At 31.0% G+C, this 20,827-nt stretch overlaps 1 protein-coding gene across 1 annotated transcript in view; it reads left to right on the top strand.

The window, feature by feature from the left end:
- The window catches only part of Ca-alpha1T (Ca[2+]-channel protein alpha[[1]] subunit T), a 90,657-nt gene that overhangs the window by 5,873 nt on the left and 63,957 nt on the right, over positions 1-20,827 (top strand). The window contains exons 4-11 of the mRNA XM_080173539.1: positions 2,507-2,563; positions 2,912-3,001; positions 4,699-4,796; positions 5,183-5,239; positions 16,569-16,674; positions 17,217-17,346; positions 18,980-19,033; positions 19,624-19,703. Coding sequence (XP_080029665.1) covers positions 2,507-2,563; positions 2,912-3,001; positions 4,699-4,796; positions 5,183-5,239; positions 16,569-16,674; positions 17,217-17,346; positions 18,980-19,033; positions 19,624-19,703 — 672 coding nt within the window. The remainder of the gene's footprint in view (positions 1-2,506; positions 2,564-2,911; positions 3,002-4,698; positions 4,797-5,182; positions 5,240-16,568; positions 16,675-17,216; positions 17,347-18,979; positions 19,034-19,623; positions 19,704-20,827) is intronic.

The following is a 20,827-nucleotide window of genomic DNA, read 5'->3' as shown; positions in this document are numbered from 1 at the left end:
GGGCGTATCCGCTAGTGTTTTGTAAAGAAAAAATTTTTCAAAGAAAACGCCAATTATCATAATATTAATGTTCTGAAAGCAACTTATTGTTAATCCTTTTCAAAATTAATAGGATGTGTGTGTGTGTGATGCGAAGGATCTTACTAATCATGGAACCGATAATAAATTAACATATTTCAAAATGGCATTGAACAATTTTGATGTAATATTATATTGCTATACAACTATTCATTAGCTTCAAACTTTTGGTAATTGATTTAAATTATCAATGTCTAAACATCTCAACCAATAGTTATAATCTACATTAGGTGTGTTGCCCATTGTCTTATCCCCTAAGATCGTTGAGACTAGCAAGAATTTGAACTTTTCTAAATTAAGAAGCGGAAGTGATGATACACTACAATATTCACCTAATATTATGTATTACATGTCTGGGATACAGGAGTAGAACAAAATAAGATGAATTAATATAATTAATATCATAAAAGGTCTTTATTACTAATGCAATGTATTATTTAATAAGTATATTTGCGATAACTTTTATTTAATACATTCTTCCAATTTTTAACATTTACAAAACGGCTCGTTTTAATTATAAGTTTAATAAACAGTGTCCTACATTTTTTTTTGAAAACCTTATTATTCCCTTAAAATCAAAGATATCATAGTAAAATTATAAAAATATAACAGCCTGTTACTGGCAATTTTATGATATACCTTAAATAAAAAATCTGCTAAACTTAAATAAAAATCTACGTGGCAATGCATAAGGGATGGATATTAATGAATTGTAGACTGAACACAAAAAAATTTAGCATGGTGAACGTTGACAGGAGCTCGTGGCCAATTGGTTGATCACACAGTCTTTCTCAGCCGATAATTTCTAGTTGTTTAGTCTTAAATTAAATTTTTTTTTATAATTACCTAATCCTAAATACTTTCAAAAGTTGTCCTAATAGTAAGGATTTTTTAAGCATTTAAATTACTGATTTCCAGATGGCTTCAAAAACAATAAACATCCCCAGCATTAGAACTGGTTTTGATCAATACTGAAAATCATGTGTTGTATCGTATTACAGACAATTTTCTACAAAGCGCAGTATAAAGATCATGAAATTAATAATTAGTTTTTTTTAATCCGTTCCTTATAGATTTGATTTGTCGTACTTTTATGGCACTCTCTATCACCAGGAATAGTCAGACTATCATTACAGACCGACAGACGGACAAGAACATTTTTTGCTACTAAAATTCAAGCAAATCCACAAATCAACAATTAAAAAATAAAACATTAAAATTTATATAGAATAGTTGTCATTTTAGGCTAAAATACCTCATAGACAATTTTTTATTTAAGGGACTTTGTAATAACCAATGAATTAAAGGATAAGATTCTAAAAGTGTCCAAAGAATTGAAGTCAACAAATGCAGGAATAAATCTAAATATTTGGGTCTTCTTTACTACGAAGAGTAACCCCTTAAAATCACGAAAAAAATCAGCTAAAATTACAAAATATTGTTTAGGATTAATTTGGTTGTTGGTTAGAGCTGCAACAAATGAGAATTCTTGTTTTTCAAACTTTATGGAATATTAACATTTTCACTCCAATATCCCCTCCCTCCCTGGTGGCAGTACTTGCATACAACCATGCATTAATATTAAAGTAGTGTGGGATCCAAAATGCATTTATACATAATCCATAGAAAAATATGCTTAGAATTTAAAGTTAGTGATTCTTAATTCTGGTTTTAAAATAGATTTACAAAGAAAACTATTATATAACTTTAAGCTATAAAGCAATCAACTAAAAGTTTGTGCTGAGCGTTAAATTCAATAAAGTAAAATGATGTTTGTTTGTTTGTCTGTTTGTTTGACTGTCTGTATATTTGTCTGTACCGAAGGATCTCGCCAACCGCTGAAACTATAACTATTTTTGGGAAGGGTACCACAACCCTCCCAAAAGGCCTCTAGGGGCGTAGCCGCTAGTTTTAAATAACATATTACCCTCCCCCCCCAAAAAAAAACAGGGGGCCGTATATTTTTACAATTATAATATACCCCCTTCACAACCCCAAACAATTTTTTACCCCCAGCAGTTTAAAGATAAGTTTTAATTTCTATTCTATTTATCTTATGAATAAAATTCAAATCCCATCAAGTAAAATTATAATCAGAGTAGTGTGGATCAAAGTGAAAAAGTTTCAACTTCACTAAAAAGTAAATTTTGTTAAAAATTGGATGGACAGTAGGTTATTTTTTAGATACCTGTCCATTTTGTCCATTTTTCCGTATGTGTACTCTATATTATAGATCCGCCTGTCTGTCCTTCATTTAGACATGTTAAAATTTGTCCTTTCAATTTCAAACTTTTGATTATGAACAATTTAATATGATCTAGAAAGACTTTAGATTTTTTGAGAATTTTTTTTAGAATTTTATAATTATTCTATTCAATTTGCATTTGGACAACAACATACATTAATTACATGTTGCCATCCTGTTTAGGTATGAATTAAGATCCAACACAAAAACTCTGTTGCTCTCACCTAACCTATCTAGCAGGTATAACAAGTATTACCCCTACTGTTTAATATTGCTAATGTGTATAATAACTTACTGTTCTTCTTATTTATTAAACCATTGTTGGCAGGGACTAGGGAATTTGATTCAGGCAGACGATTCTAAGTTAAAATTTCCCCACAAACCTCTTCCCTTATTTTTCCCCCTTCTTATCCACTTCCCTTCAGCTACATCTAAAAACAAGTTTTACGCCAACTGTACGCCAACAAAATATCTAATTTTCGGCAATTTGAAATGGAATTAATTGGCTGAATCACAGCCCCTGGTTGTCGGTTTGATGTAAAAGATTGCTTCGCTACTTCTAGATATAATTGTTATTGTTTATTTTAGAACCCTGACGCCAACTTATCCCTGGGATTTTGAGAGTGAGTCTGAACCTGATCTTAATGATTCTAAAGAAAGATATAATTCAAATCTTAGGTAGGATCTACCAGGGCTTTGGCACGATAACCCCCCTTCCCCATATCTTTAAAATAAAAAAAATAAGGGGGTTAGTGGTAAAGGGATTGATTTTTCCCCTGTGCCTATTCCAGAAGTAACCTTAAAAGTTAGTGAAAGATAGCTATTTTTTAATAAACTAATTTATAACTACGGCCATCCAGAAATATGATTTATCAGAACTCTTAAACATTGATGACTTGACTTTTAGATTTCCTATTCCAATGATCATTCAGTCTGTTAGTAGGTTTATCAGGACTATAACTTATTTGTCCGTAGGTGCGTTAGTTATTTTATTAAGGGCATTAAAATTCTGAATGGGAAATGTGATTTTCACAGCTATTATTTAAGATAAACGGATAAATTTTTCCTACCCGTATCTGTAAATACATTTTCCATGTGTCCTTCTATACTGCTACAGTACTGACACCATGACTGTGCTGTGCTATACTTATTGATGCTTTCATCATTGTTTAAATTAAATAAAACGAAACACAAGTTAAATTATTTTTCTTAATGCTCATAATTTAGTTTAAAAAACAGTTTTGAATTTAAACTTCAGGGCATTCTTTAAACTTGAATTCTAAAAGAAAATTTATTTTTAAAAGTTTTGTTTGAATTTCTAATGAATTAGAAAAGAAAATTAAGTTTTGAGAAAATCTGTGTTTGTTTGTAGTGGTGTGTTGCAGGGAAGAGGAGGATAATGTCAATACATAATAGATTACATATCCTCCGTCGCCCTTTTCTTTTTGAACTTTCATAATGAGATTTTTACTGATAAAATTTGGTAGATCTGTTAATTTTTTGTCATACCCCTCACAGTGCAAATGAAGGTGCTTTGACTTTTGTGTCAGAACCAAAATTGGGACATAGTGCATTTCATTACCCTAGGTTAGGTAACTTCATTTTACTTTTCTATAAAATCTAAAATGCAGCGGTTTTTCAGAAAATTAAATTTGAAAATTTCAAGTTCAATTTTCACCCACTAGGAGTTACCGCATAATCATGACAAGAAAAGCAAAGATTATTTATTTAAAATTTTGAACAACTTTGCTTTTATAAAGCTCTTTATAAAACCACTCCTGAAGTGAGTTAATTAATGGCCATTTTTATCAGTTGCTTTGCTAAGGTCATGGAAATTCAGCCTTAAATAAATCATATATAGAGAGGTTTTATGACTGACTTTATAAAAGCAAAGTTGTTCAAAATTTTAATTAAATAATCTTTGCTTTTCTTGTCATGATTATGCGGTAGGGTGAAAATTGAACTTGAAATTTTTAAATCTAATTTTCTCAAAAACCGCTGCATTTTAGATTTTATTGAAAAGTGAAATGAAGTTACCTAACCTAGGGTAATGAAATGCACTATGTCCCAATTTAGGTTCTGACACTAAAGTCAAAGCACCTTCGAAGGTACTGTGCCCTGTTTTCCCGTAGCTTGTAAAGAATAGCACAAATATCTTAAACTAAGTTTTTGCAAAAACATATAAGGATTTAAAGATTTTTTAACCTTTTATTACAAATAAAAGTGGTTTGATATCAAATTTTTGTCAAATTTAGAATAAATGTATACTCTGATAAAAAACGAAGACTTTTAATTAAAAGCAAAAATGCACTCTTGAAAATAAAAATTGTTAGCGTCATTTTTATGAATGTTGTGACATCCTTGTTGATATTTAGGGATTACAATTACTCTGGGAGTGTATTGAGCCCCCGAGGTGGATTAGTGAGCAGTTTGACCCTTCCTGGAGCCGATGGAGGCGGATTTGGACCCCCAGGAATCTAAACATTTACATTTATATGAAAAGAAACTTGCAATTTATAAAAGACAGCCATCTTACAAAAATCAAATATGATTTAATGGCTCTATTTTTATTGAAGTATTGAGGCAGAGCGGAGCTTCTACTCCCCCCCCCCTTTCCATAAAATAGGTACATACTTTTTTAAGATGTTGGTGAGGTGGCAAGGTTGGTTAGGTTTAAGGAAAGGTAGGTTAAAAATAATTTTAACATTCTTTACTTTTCATGGTTATTACCTTATGAAACTTTTTATCTTAAATATGGAAGAGCATAATGACTTTATTATACGTACGGACATACATAGTGAGCTATAAAGTAACTTCGCTATTGGTGATAATCTGAATGTATGTAAGATTATAACGTAGATCCTGGAGACCACAAAGATCCGGCTGATCTTGATAGTGATGATGATGACGAAAAAGGTGAGATTTAGATATCAAACGTTTTTTCAGTAGCAAAGCAACTCTATAATTCACTTTGTCTGTCTGTCAGTCCATAATTCTATTGGGTAAATGCGATTTTCTAGGCTGATTTTGAAGATACACAGCTGAAATTTTTGGTGTAGATTCCCTGTATCAATGAGAATCAAGTTTGTAGATTAATTTCCATCCTTAAATTGTGCACATTGTATTTTTTCAAATAATGCGTAATCAAGACGACCTTTGGCTTAATACAAATACTTTGAAATGAGAGAAATAAATAAAGAACACAATTACGGTCTGTTCGTTCTTATGTCAATAAAGTTAAAGTACTAATTCTTTTTCACGTGTTTAATGCGACTGTACCAAATAGACAGTTTGCTTTCATTGCGTAAAAAATAGAATAGTTATTTCTCGCATCGTATTATAAACGGCTTTCTGCGGATATAGAATGTACAATTATCAGATTAAAACTAGTTTTTTTAGCCCCAAGGTGCCAAAGGCATTCGTAGAAAGCTGGATATAATACGATGCTAGACATAGTTTTTTCGTATGGATGAGAACCGGTTCCTATCCACCGGATTCGAATGAATACTAGAAATTATGTTCCTTGTTTCTATTTAAAAACTTCCATACCTCAACAACCTTCTGCATGAAATTTTCTTATTAAATGACACCTTGAACTAAACAAAGCATTTGACGTCTAAATTTTATGTCATTACAAAGCTTTTTCTTATATTTATTAAGGTCAAACTTAGTTGCTTTCACGCAACCCTCTAAATGATTTTGGATTTAAGAATAATGTTTAGCGATTGGCTTTATTGACCGTCCTCACACATGCCTAAACTGTTCTAATATAAAAAGGCAAAAAACAAGGATGACATCATCCATAAAAGCGAAGCTCTAAAACGAAAGGACAAACGAACATTAACACTTGTAGAGTGTCAGAACTTAATAATCAGAATATTATTTTTTATTAAAGTCAAATGAAACAAAATTGTTAGTAAATCTGTTGAAAAACTGTTAAAACAGATTATTATTTAATGACATACTTACATTTCATGGACTTAATTTGTTTCGCTCTTAACAATGTACCTTATTTACCTTATTGTCCTAGGAATCAGTATTCCAAAAATCAAAAGTTTTTAAAAGTTAAAGATCAACTGGCAACTATTATAGAGATGCTTCGCTTTCTCACTAACATGCCTAGATTGACGAAAAGAGCTAACCGTTACGGACGGACGGACGGACCTACCCTTGTAGAAAAGCTTCGCTGTAAAAAATAGGATTTTGTCAAAATTTTACTTTGTGGTCCATTTGTAACATTAAGGAAACCGCTAAAATTAATATATTATTCATTTTAATAACTTAAAAGAAAACCTTCTAGGCATTCACAAATAGAAATGTTTCTATGTTCAAAAGTATTTCTAATAATTCTTTTGTAAAAAATGTTATATATAAATATTTTTATTTTTAAAAGTGAAGCTTTTTTTTAATTAGGGTCAGCCCGTCCGTAATGGATAGCTTTTTCGTTAATTTAGTTAATTTAGAATTGTCCTATCAATTACATACTTTGCATGGTGATTTCTATAGTAGTTAGGTACGATTTAGAAAGCGTAGTAACTCTATAGTCGTTACCAGAATGTCCGTACGTCCATTTTAAACATGTTTATTTTTTTTAACAATAATCTTTTATGTGATGTAATAATCTGATTGACCTGATCTTTGGAGTACTGATCCCTATTGAAATAAGGTACAATAATATAAGCGAAACATCAATATAATCAAGTCTTAAAATGTTAGTTTGTCCTTAAACAGTATTCTGTATTTAAGAAGTTTTGCAACAAATATACGTATAATTTGTCAAATCTTACATATTTATATTTTGTGTTTTCAGTTCTGACACTCTGCATGGGTTAATGTTCGTCTAACATACCGTTTCAAAGCTTCACTTTTATGGATGTTGTCGTCTTTGTTTTATCCAAATTTACAACCATATGTATGTAGATTTATGAATATTGAAATGATATTCGCAAGCTTAGGAGATATGGATGGATGGAGAGATGAAAGAAATAAAGAGAAAGATAAACGAGGACAAATTAAGAATGGAGAATGAAAAAAGAGAGAGGGAGATAGAGATATAGAGAGATAAAGAGAGTAAGAGAGAGAAACAATTTAATTTTAGAAATGTAAAAAAGAATAAATTTTACAGAAAATAACAATAGAAAATAAATAATAAAACTTCTAGTCTGTAAAATATGAACTAACCTATTAAATTTAGTAGTCATTTAGTTTTTGATTAAGTCTATTTTTTGAGATTTCTGTTTATATTAGCCTAAAAATGTAAAGGCCCTTTTTTCCCCAAATATGAGGAAAAGTGGGTGGAAGGAGGATGCCGCAGTTTAGTGTTCGTACTCTTTTACACGATATTATCAAACAGCCAAAAAGTTATAAAATGACTATAATGGGTGGATACCATATCATTATTTAAATTAAAACTCTTTTCTAATTGATCAATCTTACTTATCTTTTTAAAAGCGAAGCATTTCTATAATTAGGGTCGTTAAAAGCGAAGCTTTTCTTTAATCAGGGTCTTTCCGTCCGTCACAAACGGATAGCTTTTTTTGTTAATTTAGGCATATTAAGATTGTCCTATCGATTTCAAACTATGCATAGTGATTCCTTTAGTAGTTAGGTACGATTTAGAAAGCGTAGCGACTCTATAATCATCACAAGAATGTCCGTACGTCCATTTTTAACATGTTGATTTTTTAAAATTTGTTAACAACAAATTTCTATGTGATCTAATTATCCGATTGATCTGATATTTGGTATGTTGATTCCTGGGACAACAAAGTATAATGTTATAAGCAAAGCAACTCTATAATCAAGTCCTAAAAATGTATGTATGCCCATAAACATTATCCTGTATCAAGCATTTCTCAACAAATTTACTTACAATTTTGCTTCGACTCTTATACAATTATACTCTGATTATTCAGTTCTGACACTATATAAGTGTTAATGTCCGTTTGTCCTACCGTTTCAGTGCTTCGCTTTTATGGATGTTGTCATCCTTGATTTTTAAACTTTTTAAAATTCACTTTTGCCAAATAATTAAAATTTTCTAGATTAATTTTACGACCTTCGAGCGAAAACACTTTAAAGAGAAAAAGTAAAGAAAAAAATGTAGGGGGTGAACATTTTACTCTTAGGAGAGTAGTAAAACCTACCCTTAAAATTGTTATAGAACCAAGACCTATGACAAGCTACCTATCTTTCTGTGCACAAATATTGACAAATAGGCATCCTGTTACTTCATGTTAGAATTACTCTTGTTCTTATTTGCCGCCCTTTTTTTGGGTTATTTTCAGGATTGTTTTATAAGAAAAGCAACAGTATAAATTTGCTTTTGATTTTTTAGAAGTTTTTGAGGGTACACATTCAACATAACCTATACGTTTCTCTCTTTCTATCTTTCTCTCTCCCTCTCTCTCCCTCTTTCTCTCTCTCTCTCTGTCTCTGGTGTAACACCTGGCCTCTAGCTCAACAAGTCAGATAGTGAGAGAGGTGGTAGTAATAAGAGGCCGCCTGGATATATACTATCCTCCACATTATTATATACACATGCCATGTGTGTGTGTGTGTGTGTATGTGTGTGTGTGTCAAAACAAGGGGTGTGCCATAACTGTGTATGATTGTTATTATGGTTATAATTACCTCTATTGTTTGCTGGTATACAACAGCTAATTAGTGACAGTCTAGTAATAATTATTCTAATGTGATTTTATCAAATATTTTTTTAAAGTGTTATTCATAATCTGTTTTCCTTTGTTTTACTTTGTAAAGTAATAAATACATATATTTTTTTTTATATATATTTTATAACTCAATTTAATATTAATAGGTAAATATGAAAAATTAAAAAAAAACTACAAGTTTTACAAGATTTTGTTTATAAGTTTTATTTATATATTTTGGGTTGTTTACTTTAAGCTCAAAGAAAGTTAACTTGCATTTGATTAGATTTTGATATTAAAAAAATCTTGTTATGTTTATTCCAAATAGGAATAACTATTAATATTAACAATATGATTAATAATAAAACACAAATAGATTTTCTTTTTAAAAGCGAAGCTTTTCTATAATTATTAAAAGCGAAGCTTTTCTATAACTAGGGTCGGTCCGTCCGTCCGTCCGTAACGAATAGTTTTTTCGTTAATTTAGGCATGTTAGAATTGTCCTATCGATTTCAAATTTAGCATGGTGATTCCTTTAGTAGTTAGGTAAGATTTAGAAAGCATAGCAACTCTATAATCATCACCAAAATGTCCGTACGTCCAATTTAAACATGTTGATTTTTGGTATATTGATTTCTGGGACAACAAAGTATAATGTAATATGCGAAGCAACTCTATAATCAGGTCCTAAAAATGTAAGTATGTCCAGAAACATTATCTTGAATCGAGCAGTTTTTCAACAAATTTACTTACAATTTTGCTTTGACTCTTATACATTTATATTATGATCATTCAGTTCTGACACTATACAAGTGTTAATGTCCGTTTGTCCTACCGTTTCAGAGCTTCGCTTTTATGAATGTTGTCATCCTTGTTTTACAACACTTTTGTAAAAATCTACGACTTAAAAATTATTTGTTTATATTCCCCCGAGAGTTTTGATTAATTTAGCTCCATACAACAACATATAATAACAAATTATACGAGAATATTTATTATACATAGCGTGATATATTTCTGCGAGATAGCTGAAAACCTTTCCTAGATCAGGACTAAGCACTACAAAAAAATGTAGAAATTTGAATTATATTCCTTTTATGTGTGCTAGTATCTTATTTTTTGGATCAAAAACATTGGGTACTTTTAATGGGGTGTGTATGGTTGATTCAAAACTAGCAGTATCCACATTTTTACCTCAATTATTTAGATCTATAGAATTTTGTTATTTTGTTTATCATCATTGGAAAAGTACATCAATTTATCGTCCATTGTCTTATCCCTTAGGGTTCTTTTTATTTGAATAAGGAAATAAAAGATAATCCAACCCACAATGAGAAATTTTTATATAATAGATTAGATATAAAGTGATTAAGGCTTTAAAAGTTGCTATGCTAACAAAAATAATAAAAAAAAACTAACATACATATAATGTTAAAGTTTCATGACATTTTCACAATTTAATTATATTTTATTTCTAGTTTATATGTAAGTTTTGTGACATTATGAATAATTATGCTACTTTTTAATAAGATTTCATAGAATTATCTTTCTTAGTAAGTTTTTATATTTAATATTTCAAGTTTTTAAAAATGTTGTAAAGTTTTTCAAGTTCTATGGGCACTTAAAATTTAATTTAAAAAAAAAGAAAGATGATTTGATTCTGCTGGGGGGTGGGGGTGTTATATTTTTCTAGGATGATTTCTCTCGGGAGGGTGGTAGTTACCATCCCAAAATAGGGGTATAGACCCTTTAGTATTGTTTTGTCGTCTGTTCACAGTAGCTTTTTATAGATTATTTTGGGTTAGGTTAAGTTAGGTAATGTAATTGCCCCGCAAGGTTAGAGCTCCCCGCTGGGGCTAGAAATATAAGAAAAACTTGTGTGAAAATACGAAGAAACGCCCTTTAAGAGGCGTTACCACGAAAAGGGACAATATCCCAAACTAGTTATAAACCCTACCAGAACCAATACAGTAAGCAAGATGCTTTGGTAAAAACATTCTGTTACTTTTATATGAGGATATAGTTTTGCCGGGGAGGATGTAGGACTGGAGAGTGTACTGCAACCAAAGTTTTGTAAACACCTTATCTCATTCGTTGGCTAAAAAAAAATTTGCAACTTTTATTGGATTGTGTAAGCTAGCAGTAACATCACCATTTAGAAGAAGGGGTAATTTTGTTAATCATAATTTTGGTTGTGTATCCATTGTACATTGTCCTATCACTTGAGATCCCTGAGTTTCGGTTAATATTTTCAATAATCAATAATCCTACACTTATACCAAAAGATAACATTTAGAGCAGCATAATTGATACAGGTGGTAATTTCCAATCACGAATTTTAGAAAAACCTGTATGACAACATCCATAAAAGCGAATCTCTGAAACAGTAGGACAAACGGACATTAACACTAGTAGAGTGCCAAACCTGAATAATCGGAATATAATTGTATAATAGTCGAAGCAAAATTGTAAGTAAATTTGTTAAAAAATTGCCTGATACAGGATAATGTATATAGACATACTTACATTTTTAGGACTTGATTATAGAGTTCATTCGCTTTTATTAATATAGTGCTTTTATGTCCCAGGAATCAGTATACCAAAAGTCAGATCAAACGGATAATTAGATTACATAAAAATTTGTTGATAAAAAAGTTTAAAAAGTCAACATGTTTAAAATGGACGAACGGACATTCTGATAACGAATATAGAGTTGCTTCGCTTTCTCACTAACATAATTATAGAAAAGCTTTGCTTTTAAAAACCTTACCCTTTCCACTGAGAAATAGAAAATACAAATGGATGGAGAGAATAACAATATTTGAATTTGGTTTATTTGTGTTAGAAAATTGTTTATCTGCATTCCATGTAGACAGTTATAGGAAAAAGTATTTTTTTAGATAAAAATAAAATAGGTTTCGTTTGGCCCTTGTAATATGATTTTGCCTATAACTATCTAAATACTCTAAAGCTGGTAAATTGAGAAAATACAAAACATCTATTGCTATTTCTAAGATAACAGAGGGTGAAGGGCTGTGCCCTAAGCCCCTTGGGACCTTTTATATAGGTTTAAGAAAGGAACATTAGAGAAAGGGCAAATATATTATCAGTTCTGGTTAAAAGTTGTCTAATGTATTTTCTGTAACAATGTTTATTGGGTTACTTACAATACAGAAAGTATTACATAATAGCAAAAAAGTCAGGCGTTTGTTGGCTTTTAATCTAACTACAAATTACAAAACCATACAAAAAAACGATTTTAAGACGACCAAATAAGTCGAAGGCATTCCCAAAATCAATATTTCAAAATAATCATTTTAACTTGTTTATAGAGGGCCAAAGTGACTCAAAAATTAGCCATGTGACGTAATAAAAATGAGGGATTATCCATCTCTTTTTTAGGGGTTTTCTCCCCACTTCTCTTCTCAGCGTCCTTTATGACGTCACATGGCTGTTTTTGAGTCACTTTGTCCCCCTACCTTGTTTAAGAAAATATAATCCCTTCTAAATTATATAAAGAAATATTCAGCTTCTTTATATAAACATACCCCCTATTCAATTATGTTAAGAAAGGAATGTAATATTAATAGCAGAGGCACAACAACATACTAGAAAAGTAATTGCCTTAACACAGGAATAAGGTTTAACCAACAAGTAAATTAATACTAAAATAGATTTTGGGGCATAATAACGCAATGTTTATTATGTTAGATTTTAAGCAGCTATGGTTAAATAGGCTTAAACAATTAATTCCTTGTTGCTATATCTTTTTTTTGGGATTTAACAAGAGGGGGAGATGTATTTTGATAAACAAGTTTTATACAGTTTTATAAAGTTATTGTAACATTATTCTAATCCAAGATATATCCTATCCTATAATATAAAGTAGTAAGCGTTTTTTGTTTGTCCTGAAGGATCTCGCTAACCGCTGAGCCGATCGGGTTCTCCTTTACAGGGTAGCTTCTCATAGGTCCCGGGAAGGTTTATAACTATTTTCTTGGGGGGTGGGACACCCCTAACCCCCCCCCCCCAAAAAAAAAAAATAAAAAATACCCCTCCCCCCTCAAAATTTTTTTTTTTATCTTCTTTAAAATCTAAAACACGAAAAATTAGTTTGATAAAACCTCTTGGGGCAAAGCCCCTAGAGGCTAGGGGCGAAGCCGCTAGTATAGAACAAAGTAGAACAATTTATCTGTCTGAAGCTTAAGTGCTCAGTAACCGCTGCACCGATTTAGCTCTTCTCTTATAAGAATATAGATTCTGGCCCTGAAGTGGTTAGAAGGTATTTCCTTGAGATGTGGGACACCGCCACCACTCCAAAAAAATGTCTCACACATTAAAAAACAAACAAGGAAGGTTGGGTAACCCCAACCACACCTTGGAGCAAGTCTTCTTTATGAACAGAAATACTAAAAAAATGATTTATAAATATGTAAAATTTAGATTTTTTAGCTTGTTAACTTTCACTGAAGGTAGGGGGTTCTATGTGGTTTATATCAGGTTCAAGAGATTTTTTCAAATATTCCAACAAAAATGATGTAAAAAAAGGGAATGTTAAAGTTTTCTACGTGTTATTTTTACAAAACTGTACACAAATATTTTTGTGATAACTTAAGAATATGAAACCAATTTGAAAAAAAAATATTTTTAAGGCTAAATAAAAGTTTGGTGCCAAATTGCTTTAACACATGATACTGTATAAGGACATACTTTGCTTTTAAAGGTAAAGAATATAACTGCAGCCTGTTCAATACTTTGTCTTATCCTATTATCTTATAAAGTAGTAAGATTTTTTGTCTGAAAAAAAAGATCACAATAACTACTGAACCGATTGAGTTCTCTTTTTAGGGTAAGCTTCACATAGCTTCTGTGTTGGTTTTGTGCCATTGTTTCTTCGGGCCTTTGTATGGTTTTAAGCTATAATCTAGAATATCAATAAGGGTAAAGCTATAAGTCATTTAATTTGTTTCGACGTCTTTTATTGGTGGCATTATAAAAACATGATGCTAGGCCCTGCAGACTCAATATTTGCTTTCATATGTACATCAAACTAAATTCTTTTTTTTTACATCAACTTTTATATTCTTCTTTTTTCATATATTTTGATTTAGAACATATTTGAAAACTATGAAGCTTTTTATTTCTAGGGTTGATCCGTTTGTCTGTCTGTAATGGATAGCTTTTATCTTTCATTTTGGTAGGTTAGAATTGTCCTATAGATTTCAAACTTTACATGATGATTCATGTAATAGTTAGATGTGATTTTAACAGCGTAGCAACCCATTGATCTTTTAATTTTCTATTTTTTTCTCGATATAATTATCTATTTTGGTAATAATGATTCCTTTGACAACAAAGGCCAAAGATAGTATACCTTAAACAGTATACAGTTTTGCAGTTTTGCAATTAAATTTGCATACACTTTTGTTTAGAATTTATACATTTACATATATTCTAAAAAATCTGTCACTCTACGATTGTTATTGTTTGTTTGTCTTTACGTTTCATAGCTTCGCTTTTATGGACGTTGTCATCCTTGTTTGTAATAATCTAAAGTAAGAAACTAGGGGTTGTGAAACTCTTCACACATCTTCATGAAAATAAAAGTTTATTTGTTGGTTAGTTAGTTGTAAAGGATTATACTTTAACAAACTTTAAATCTTGCCCTCTCATATAGCAAGGCTTTTCCCTGTCAAAAAACCTTAGTTTGACATCAACTCTCTGAAATGGCACAGCTGCTCTATAACTAGCATTTTTTTGTACGTGTCCCAAAGTATAATAGAAAGCCTTTAAAATTAGAAAAACAAATTTTTTAAAGGTCACTTTCTATTTTGATAAAGTTTTTCTTAAATTTAATATTGCTTTAAGTTTTATAGACAAAATGTACCCAAAAAGAAATATTTAATAAATTTCTACTAGGGTATGTTATAATATTCTGCCATATAAATTTCCCGGCCAGTCTTAAATCAGTACATCCAAAACCATACAAACTATACCATATCTTATTAAAGATAATTATAAAAGAAGTAACACTCTAAACTCTGAAGAGGGATTGTTATCAAAACTTAAGTAACATTTTTAATCATATTTTTCACAAGAAGTGTGCACAGCATTTTTTGTCATAGAAATGTTCGAAAAATAACCACAAGGAATAACAATAGACAGTGTAATGGACCTAATCCAAATATAAAAGTACGGGACTGAAGAATCTCGCTAACCGCTGAACCGATATATATTGGTCTCCTATACAGAATAGCTAATCATAGATATAGGGAAGGTTTATAACTATTTGCGTAGAGTTCGCCCCTAGAAAAATTACCCCATTTTTTACCCTTTTTCTTTTCAAATTAAAATTGATTTTGGGCATGGGTCAACTCCCATCAAAGTGTCCCACGAGCCCACTAGGAGTGTATATTCGTTGCTCCATAAAAAATCAAATAATAGTTATTTCTTTCATCGTATTATAAACCGCTTTCCGCGGAAATAGAATGTACAATTATAAGATTAAAACTAGTTTTTTAGCCCCGAGTTGCCGAAGGCATGGACTAAAAAAACTGGCTTTAATCTTATGATGGTACATTTCTATATTCGTAGAAAGCTGGATATAATACGATGCTAGACATAGTTTTTTGCGTATGGATGAGAACCGGTTCCTATCCACCGGATTCAAATGAATACGAGAAAATTATTTATTTACGTTACTTTTTGTCCTGTAATGATCTAAAAACAAATGTAATCAAAATCGTTTTGATTTTTTGTAGACCTTAAAATGTTGACAGTAAGGAGACTAACATTAGTAGACAGTAAGTGTAAGGGATTTTAATCATCATTTTTAGATGTTTTTCATGTGTTCTAGTTTTTTTAATTAAATGATTTACAAGATGTTTTGCTTAATTTATTGCTCAATTTAATACACTAAAAATACAGGAAATTTTTGTTAACGTGTTTGATAAAGGTCGCTCTTCCTATCCACTTTAATATTTGGTTCATCCAGATTTATTTTAGACCTTCCATTTCTGGCTCTTTTGGAGTACAAACAGAAAATATGCTGCCAGCTGCTGTTTGGCAGCAGCTATAAAAGTTATTTTGTCCAACAACATTTCCAAATCAATCAAGCTTTTAAGGCATATTTTGTTAAAAACCACGAAATATTTTTTTTCTTATATCAAACTTATCATGTCAATTAAGAAAATGAGATATTAATGAATTGATCTATGTTTAGCGTAAGTGAGTTAAAATCAGGGATCGGAAGCCTCACGTAAGCCGCGTGTAAGCCTCAGTGAAATCGTGATTTTATCACTATAAAATTCAGCTGGATGTATAAAACGGCTCTTTAGCAGACAATCCTTCTTTCTGAAATTTTTTTTTCTGCTCACAAGCAGGTTTAAAACTGAGGCTTATGCGCGGCTTACGTGAGGCTTCCGATCCCTGGTTAAAATAAGCAATATTTATATTCCTTTTTGGTTAGATTAGGAAAAGACGGCTGCTGCTCAGCCATAGTGTTGGGGCTTTTAGCAAATGCAAATTTGTATTATTTTTTTTTTGGTGAAACTTTTCGAAATTTTCATATTTATAACAAATTTTTTTTTCAGCAATGGAGTCTGAGGGGATGGAGCCACAGTTTTCAGAAACATCATTCAAATATCTCACACTCGATCATCCAATCAGAAAACTATGCATCAAAATCCTCATCAACCCGTAAGTTAACTTTAAATTTCTTCATCGCCTAAAGCTTAAATTTTTAACTAAATTCACTACTTCAAATTTAAAATTTACTTTATATTTAGTTTATGTAAACTTTACTTAGCGATTATCCTAATAAGTAGATTTAAGTATAGTTAAAAATTTTCATGTTCATCAAGAAACTTTTATATTGTAGATAGTATAATCCATCTGGCGACTAAATTTAAAACTATATTTTAGATAGTTTGAACGGCTAACCATGACAGTTATAATAACTAATAAATACCTCTTAGAAATTATTAAATCTCTCTCCATCTAGCGACTAAATTTAGAACTACATTTCAGATGTTTTAAACGGGTGACCATGACTGTTATATTAATTTACAAATACCCCTTAGAAATTAAAAACTCTCTTTCTCCATCTAGCGACTAAATATAAAACTATATTTTAGATGGTTTGAGCGGCTGACCATGACTGTTATATTAATCAACAAATACCTCTTAGAAATTATAAACACTCTCCCCATCTAGCGACTAAATTTAGAACTATATTTTAGATGGTTTGAACGGCTGACCATGACAGTTATATTATTCAACTGTATAACCCTTGGTATGTACGAACCTTGTCCGCCCATAGATCCGGAAACTGGACAACCAGAGTGTGGAAAAAATTGCCAAATGCTGAAGGTAATCACTTTTAAGATTTTTATTTGGATAAAGTGTCTAAAAATCAGCCATGTGACGCCATAAAAGTGAGGTAGATGAGAGGTGAAGTGGGAAAGGAAACCCCTATAAAAGAGATCGATAATTCCTCATTTTTATGACGTCGCATGGCTAATTTTTTAAGACACTTTGTCGAGTTACCTGGACTAACACCAAAATTGTTAATCAATAGCTTGATCCTTCTAATAACCATAGACAGAGATATATAACTATCATGTTACTTTAGTATATAAATAGAAATTGCTTTTATATTACCTGACATAAATGCACGACAAAATATCTACAGATTAGGATGTATTTGTCAGAGAAGCTATTAATCTATGTTAGGATGGTTTTAGTCTTTTTTTGCCACTGTCTTGCTTATTCAAATAAACCTAAAGCTTGTAAATATGTATATTCAAACATGTATTGATAACATTCATGGATCTGGGTCTAATTCTTAAAATAAGACTTGTTGGCGGGGGTTGGGGGTCAAGCCAAGCTTGAGAAAATTATCCGGGCCAATTAACTCTTTGCTTTCCTAATCTTAATACTTTAATGGAATGCGATTTAATTTTTGTGCTCCGCAAATAAAACTGTTATTATTCTTGATGATTACTTTTTAAGGATTGGCCTCTATTCTCTCTCTCGCTTTGTTGAGTTATGCTTTAGTCTCATGGGATTTATCATGAAGTCTAGAATAAGAATGCTTACTAGCCTTATCAGAAAGGAGGGGTAGAAATAAAAAGCAACTGCAAGATAAAAAGGATGACAACATCCATAAAAGTGAAGCTCTAAAACTGAAGGACAAACGAACATTAACATTTGTAGTGTGTCAAAACTATATAATTAGAATGTAAATGTATGACAGTCGAAACAAAATTTAAGAAAATTTGTTGAAAAACTGCATAGTCAGTAAAATAGAATGAAACCACAATTAAGATATATTCAAAGATTTTAAGAAAAGTAAAAGCATTTCGAACTTGTATGTTCTGAGATATTTTGCTTCAGTCAAAAAACTTACTGTTTATCACATGATATATCAAGATAGGAATTGCTTTAAAATATTTTCATAATTTTATATCCTCCCAATTTACATTAATCTATGGAAAAACGTGCTAAGCCTCATCTAGAACATATTGATAGCATATTGTGTAGACCAATATCGGATCAGGACTTAGATGAGGGTGGACCAGGGATATGCAAAGGGGGGGGGGAACGGGTGATTAACACCCCACCCTAAATTTAAAAAAGCTTGGACGTCCTTGCCTCTATGATATAAAGATTACCCCCCCCCCCAAAAAAAAAAAATGGAATTGGTGGGGGAATTAACCCCCACCCCACCACCCAAATAAAAAAGCTTGGACGTCCTTGGGGTGGACAGACCTACTAAACATTTTATATTGATTAATATAAGATATATATTTTTTTCTTTAAATTTTTTTTTATTGTTATATCTTTCATTTGCGTAGGTTCTTTTTGTAATTTGTAATCTTCATGATATTAATAAAACTTTAATAAAAATTGGCAATAAAAAAGTAGTTTTTTCGTGTGACTTATCAGACATTAGAATGAAGTTTTTTGTGTGATATAATTAACAATTTATTTTTTATTTTAGATTTGTGATGATATAATTTACTTCTACTTTTCTGTGGAGATGTTAATTAAAATGGTAAATATGTCTTTTTATTAGGGTAGCTACTCTATAATTTACTTGGTCTTATACTTATTTTAATGTCTCTGTAAGGCTAAGGTGACCCTAACTTCTAGGCTAGGAGTAAAATAAGTTTTCTTTTTCCTTTATGTAAGGCTAAGGAAACTCTAACTCCCAGGCTGGAAGGAAAATAAGTCTTACATTTTCCTTTTTTTTGTAAGGCTAAAGAAACCGTAACTTATAGGCTTATTGGAAAATAAGTTTTATATTATTTTATGCCTATGTATATAAGGCTAAAGACATTATAACTCTTTGGTCAGGAGAGAAATTTTTTCTTAATTTTCCTTTATGTCTATGTAGGACAAAAGTGACAATAACTCCTAGACCAGTCTTATACTTACCTTTTTGCCTATGTAAGGCTAAAGTGACCCTAACTTCTAGGCTAGGAGTAAAATAAGTTTCCCTTTTCCTTTATGTTTATGTAAGTCTAAGGAAACTCTAACTCCCAGGCTATAAGAAAAATAAGTCGTTGGCTAGCATAGGAAATAAAAGGATTTTGGTTATTATGATTACATGCTTATATTTTAACCTATTGCCACTATTTCTAGGTTGCGCTGGGTGTGTATGGACGTGGTTGTTACCTGGCAGAAACTTGGAATAAACTTGACTGTTTCATCGTCCTGTCGGGGTAAATATAAGCTAATAAACACAATTAAAGGGACACTAAACGAGTTTATGTTTTATATTGTTATATAAACTTTCAAAAGACCTTATAATGCTTAATTAAATGTTCAATGGTCAATGTATATCAAAATGTTTTAATGTAGTAAATATATAAATATGTTATATACTTTATAAACTTTAATCATTTAGTGTCTCTTTAGTTGCAACAATTTAATACACGTATTAATAATAAACTAATTTTAAAAAGATAAAAACACTACCTAATTTTTAGTGTCTACACTTTTTCATAATTTTTCAAAGATGTAATTTTTGTCCCTCTATGTAAAAAAATTATAAATGTAGCAATGTAATTTTTAAAGTTCAATTTTTATGAACTTTTTAATAGATAATAATATAGGCGAAAGAACATAAAAATTCCTATACAATGTACATTCATTTTAGTATTTATGTTTTGTCAATTTTAGCCTTAGCAGAATTTCATTCTAGTTTTTCGACTAAATCAGAATAATTTTTGACTAAAACATTTATTAATCATAACAAGGTGAGCTAGACAGGACGAAACTTTGGGCTGTAAATTTTACTGTTAACCATAAACTATAGGCTAGTTATTTTCCCATAATCTGGTTAGCTTACGATTTATCGTCTATTGGATTATCCCTTAAGATCCTTTAAATTTTCCACTCTTTCCATAAGATATATAGGAAGAGATTAATTGTTATATGTTATACTAGCGGCTACGCCCCTAGCACCTAGGGGCTTTTTTCCCCAAGAGGTTTGATCAACCTAATTTTTCGTATTTTAGATTTAAAAGAAAAATATATATATATTTTTTTTTTTGGGGGGGGGTATTTAGTCGATGCCACAATTTTAGTTTTAAAAAGAAAAAAAATTCGGAGGGGGGGGGGGTATTTTTAATTTTTTAAGGGGTGTCTCACCCCCCCCCCCTCCCCAAGAAAATAGTTGTAACCCTTCCCGGGACCTATGAGAAGCTACCCTGTAAAGGAGAACCCGATCGGTTCAGCAAATAGAGAGATCCTTCGCTACAAACAAACAAACAGACAGCCAGACGGACATCGTTCTACTTTGTATTATAGATAATTATTGTCATATGTTCTTTTGCCTATAATT

This window comes from Acartia tonsa, chromosome 10, assembly GCF_053477335.1.
Source record: "Acartia tonsa isolate MP-2025a chromosome 10, ASM5347733v1, whole genome shotgun sequence".
NCBI classification, from domain to species: domain Eukaryota; kingdom Metazoa; phylum Arthropoda; class Copepoda; order Calanoida; family Acartiidae; genus Acartia; species Acartia tonsa.
The sequence above is the reverse complement of the archived record's forward strand: the minus strand, read 5'-3'. Positions and strand labels throughout refer to the sequence as shown.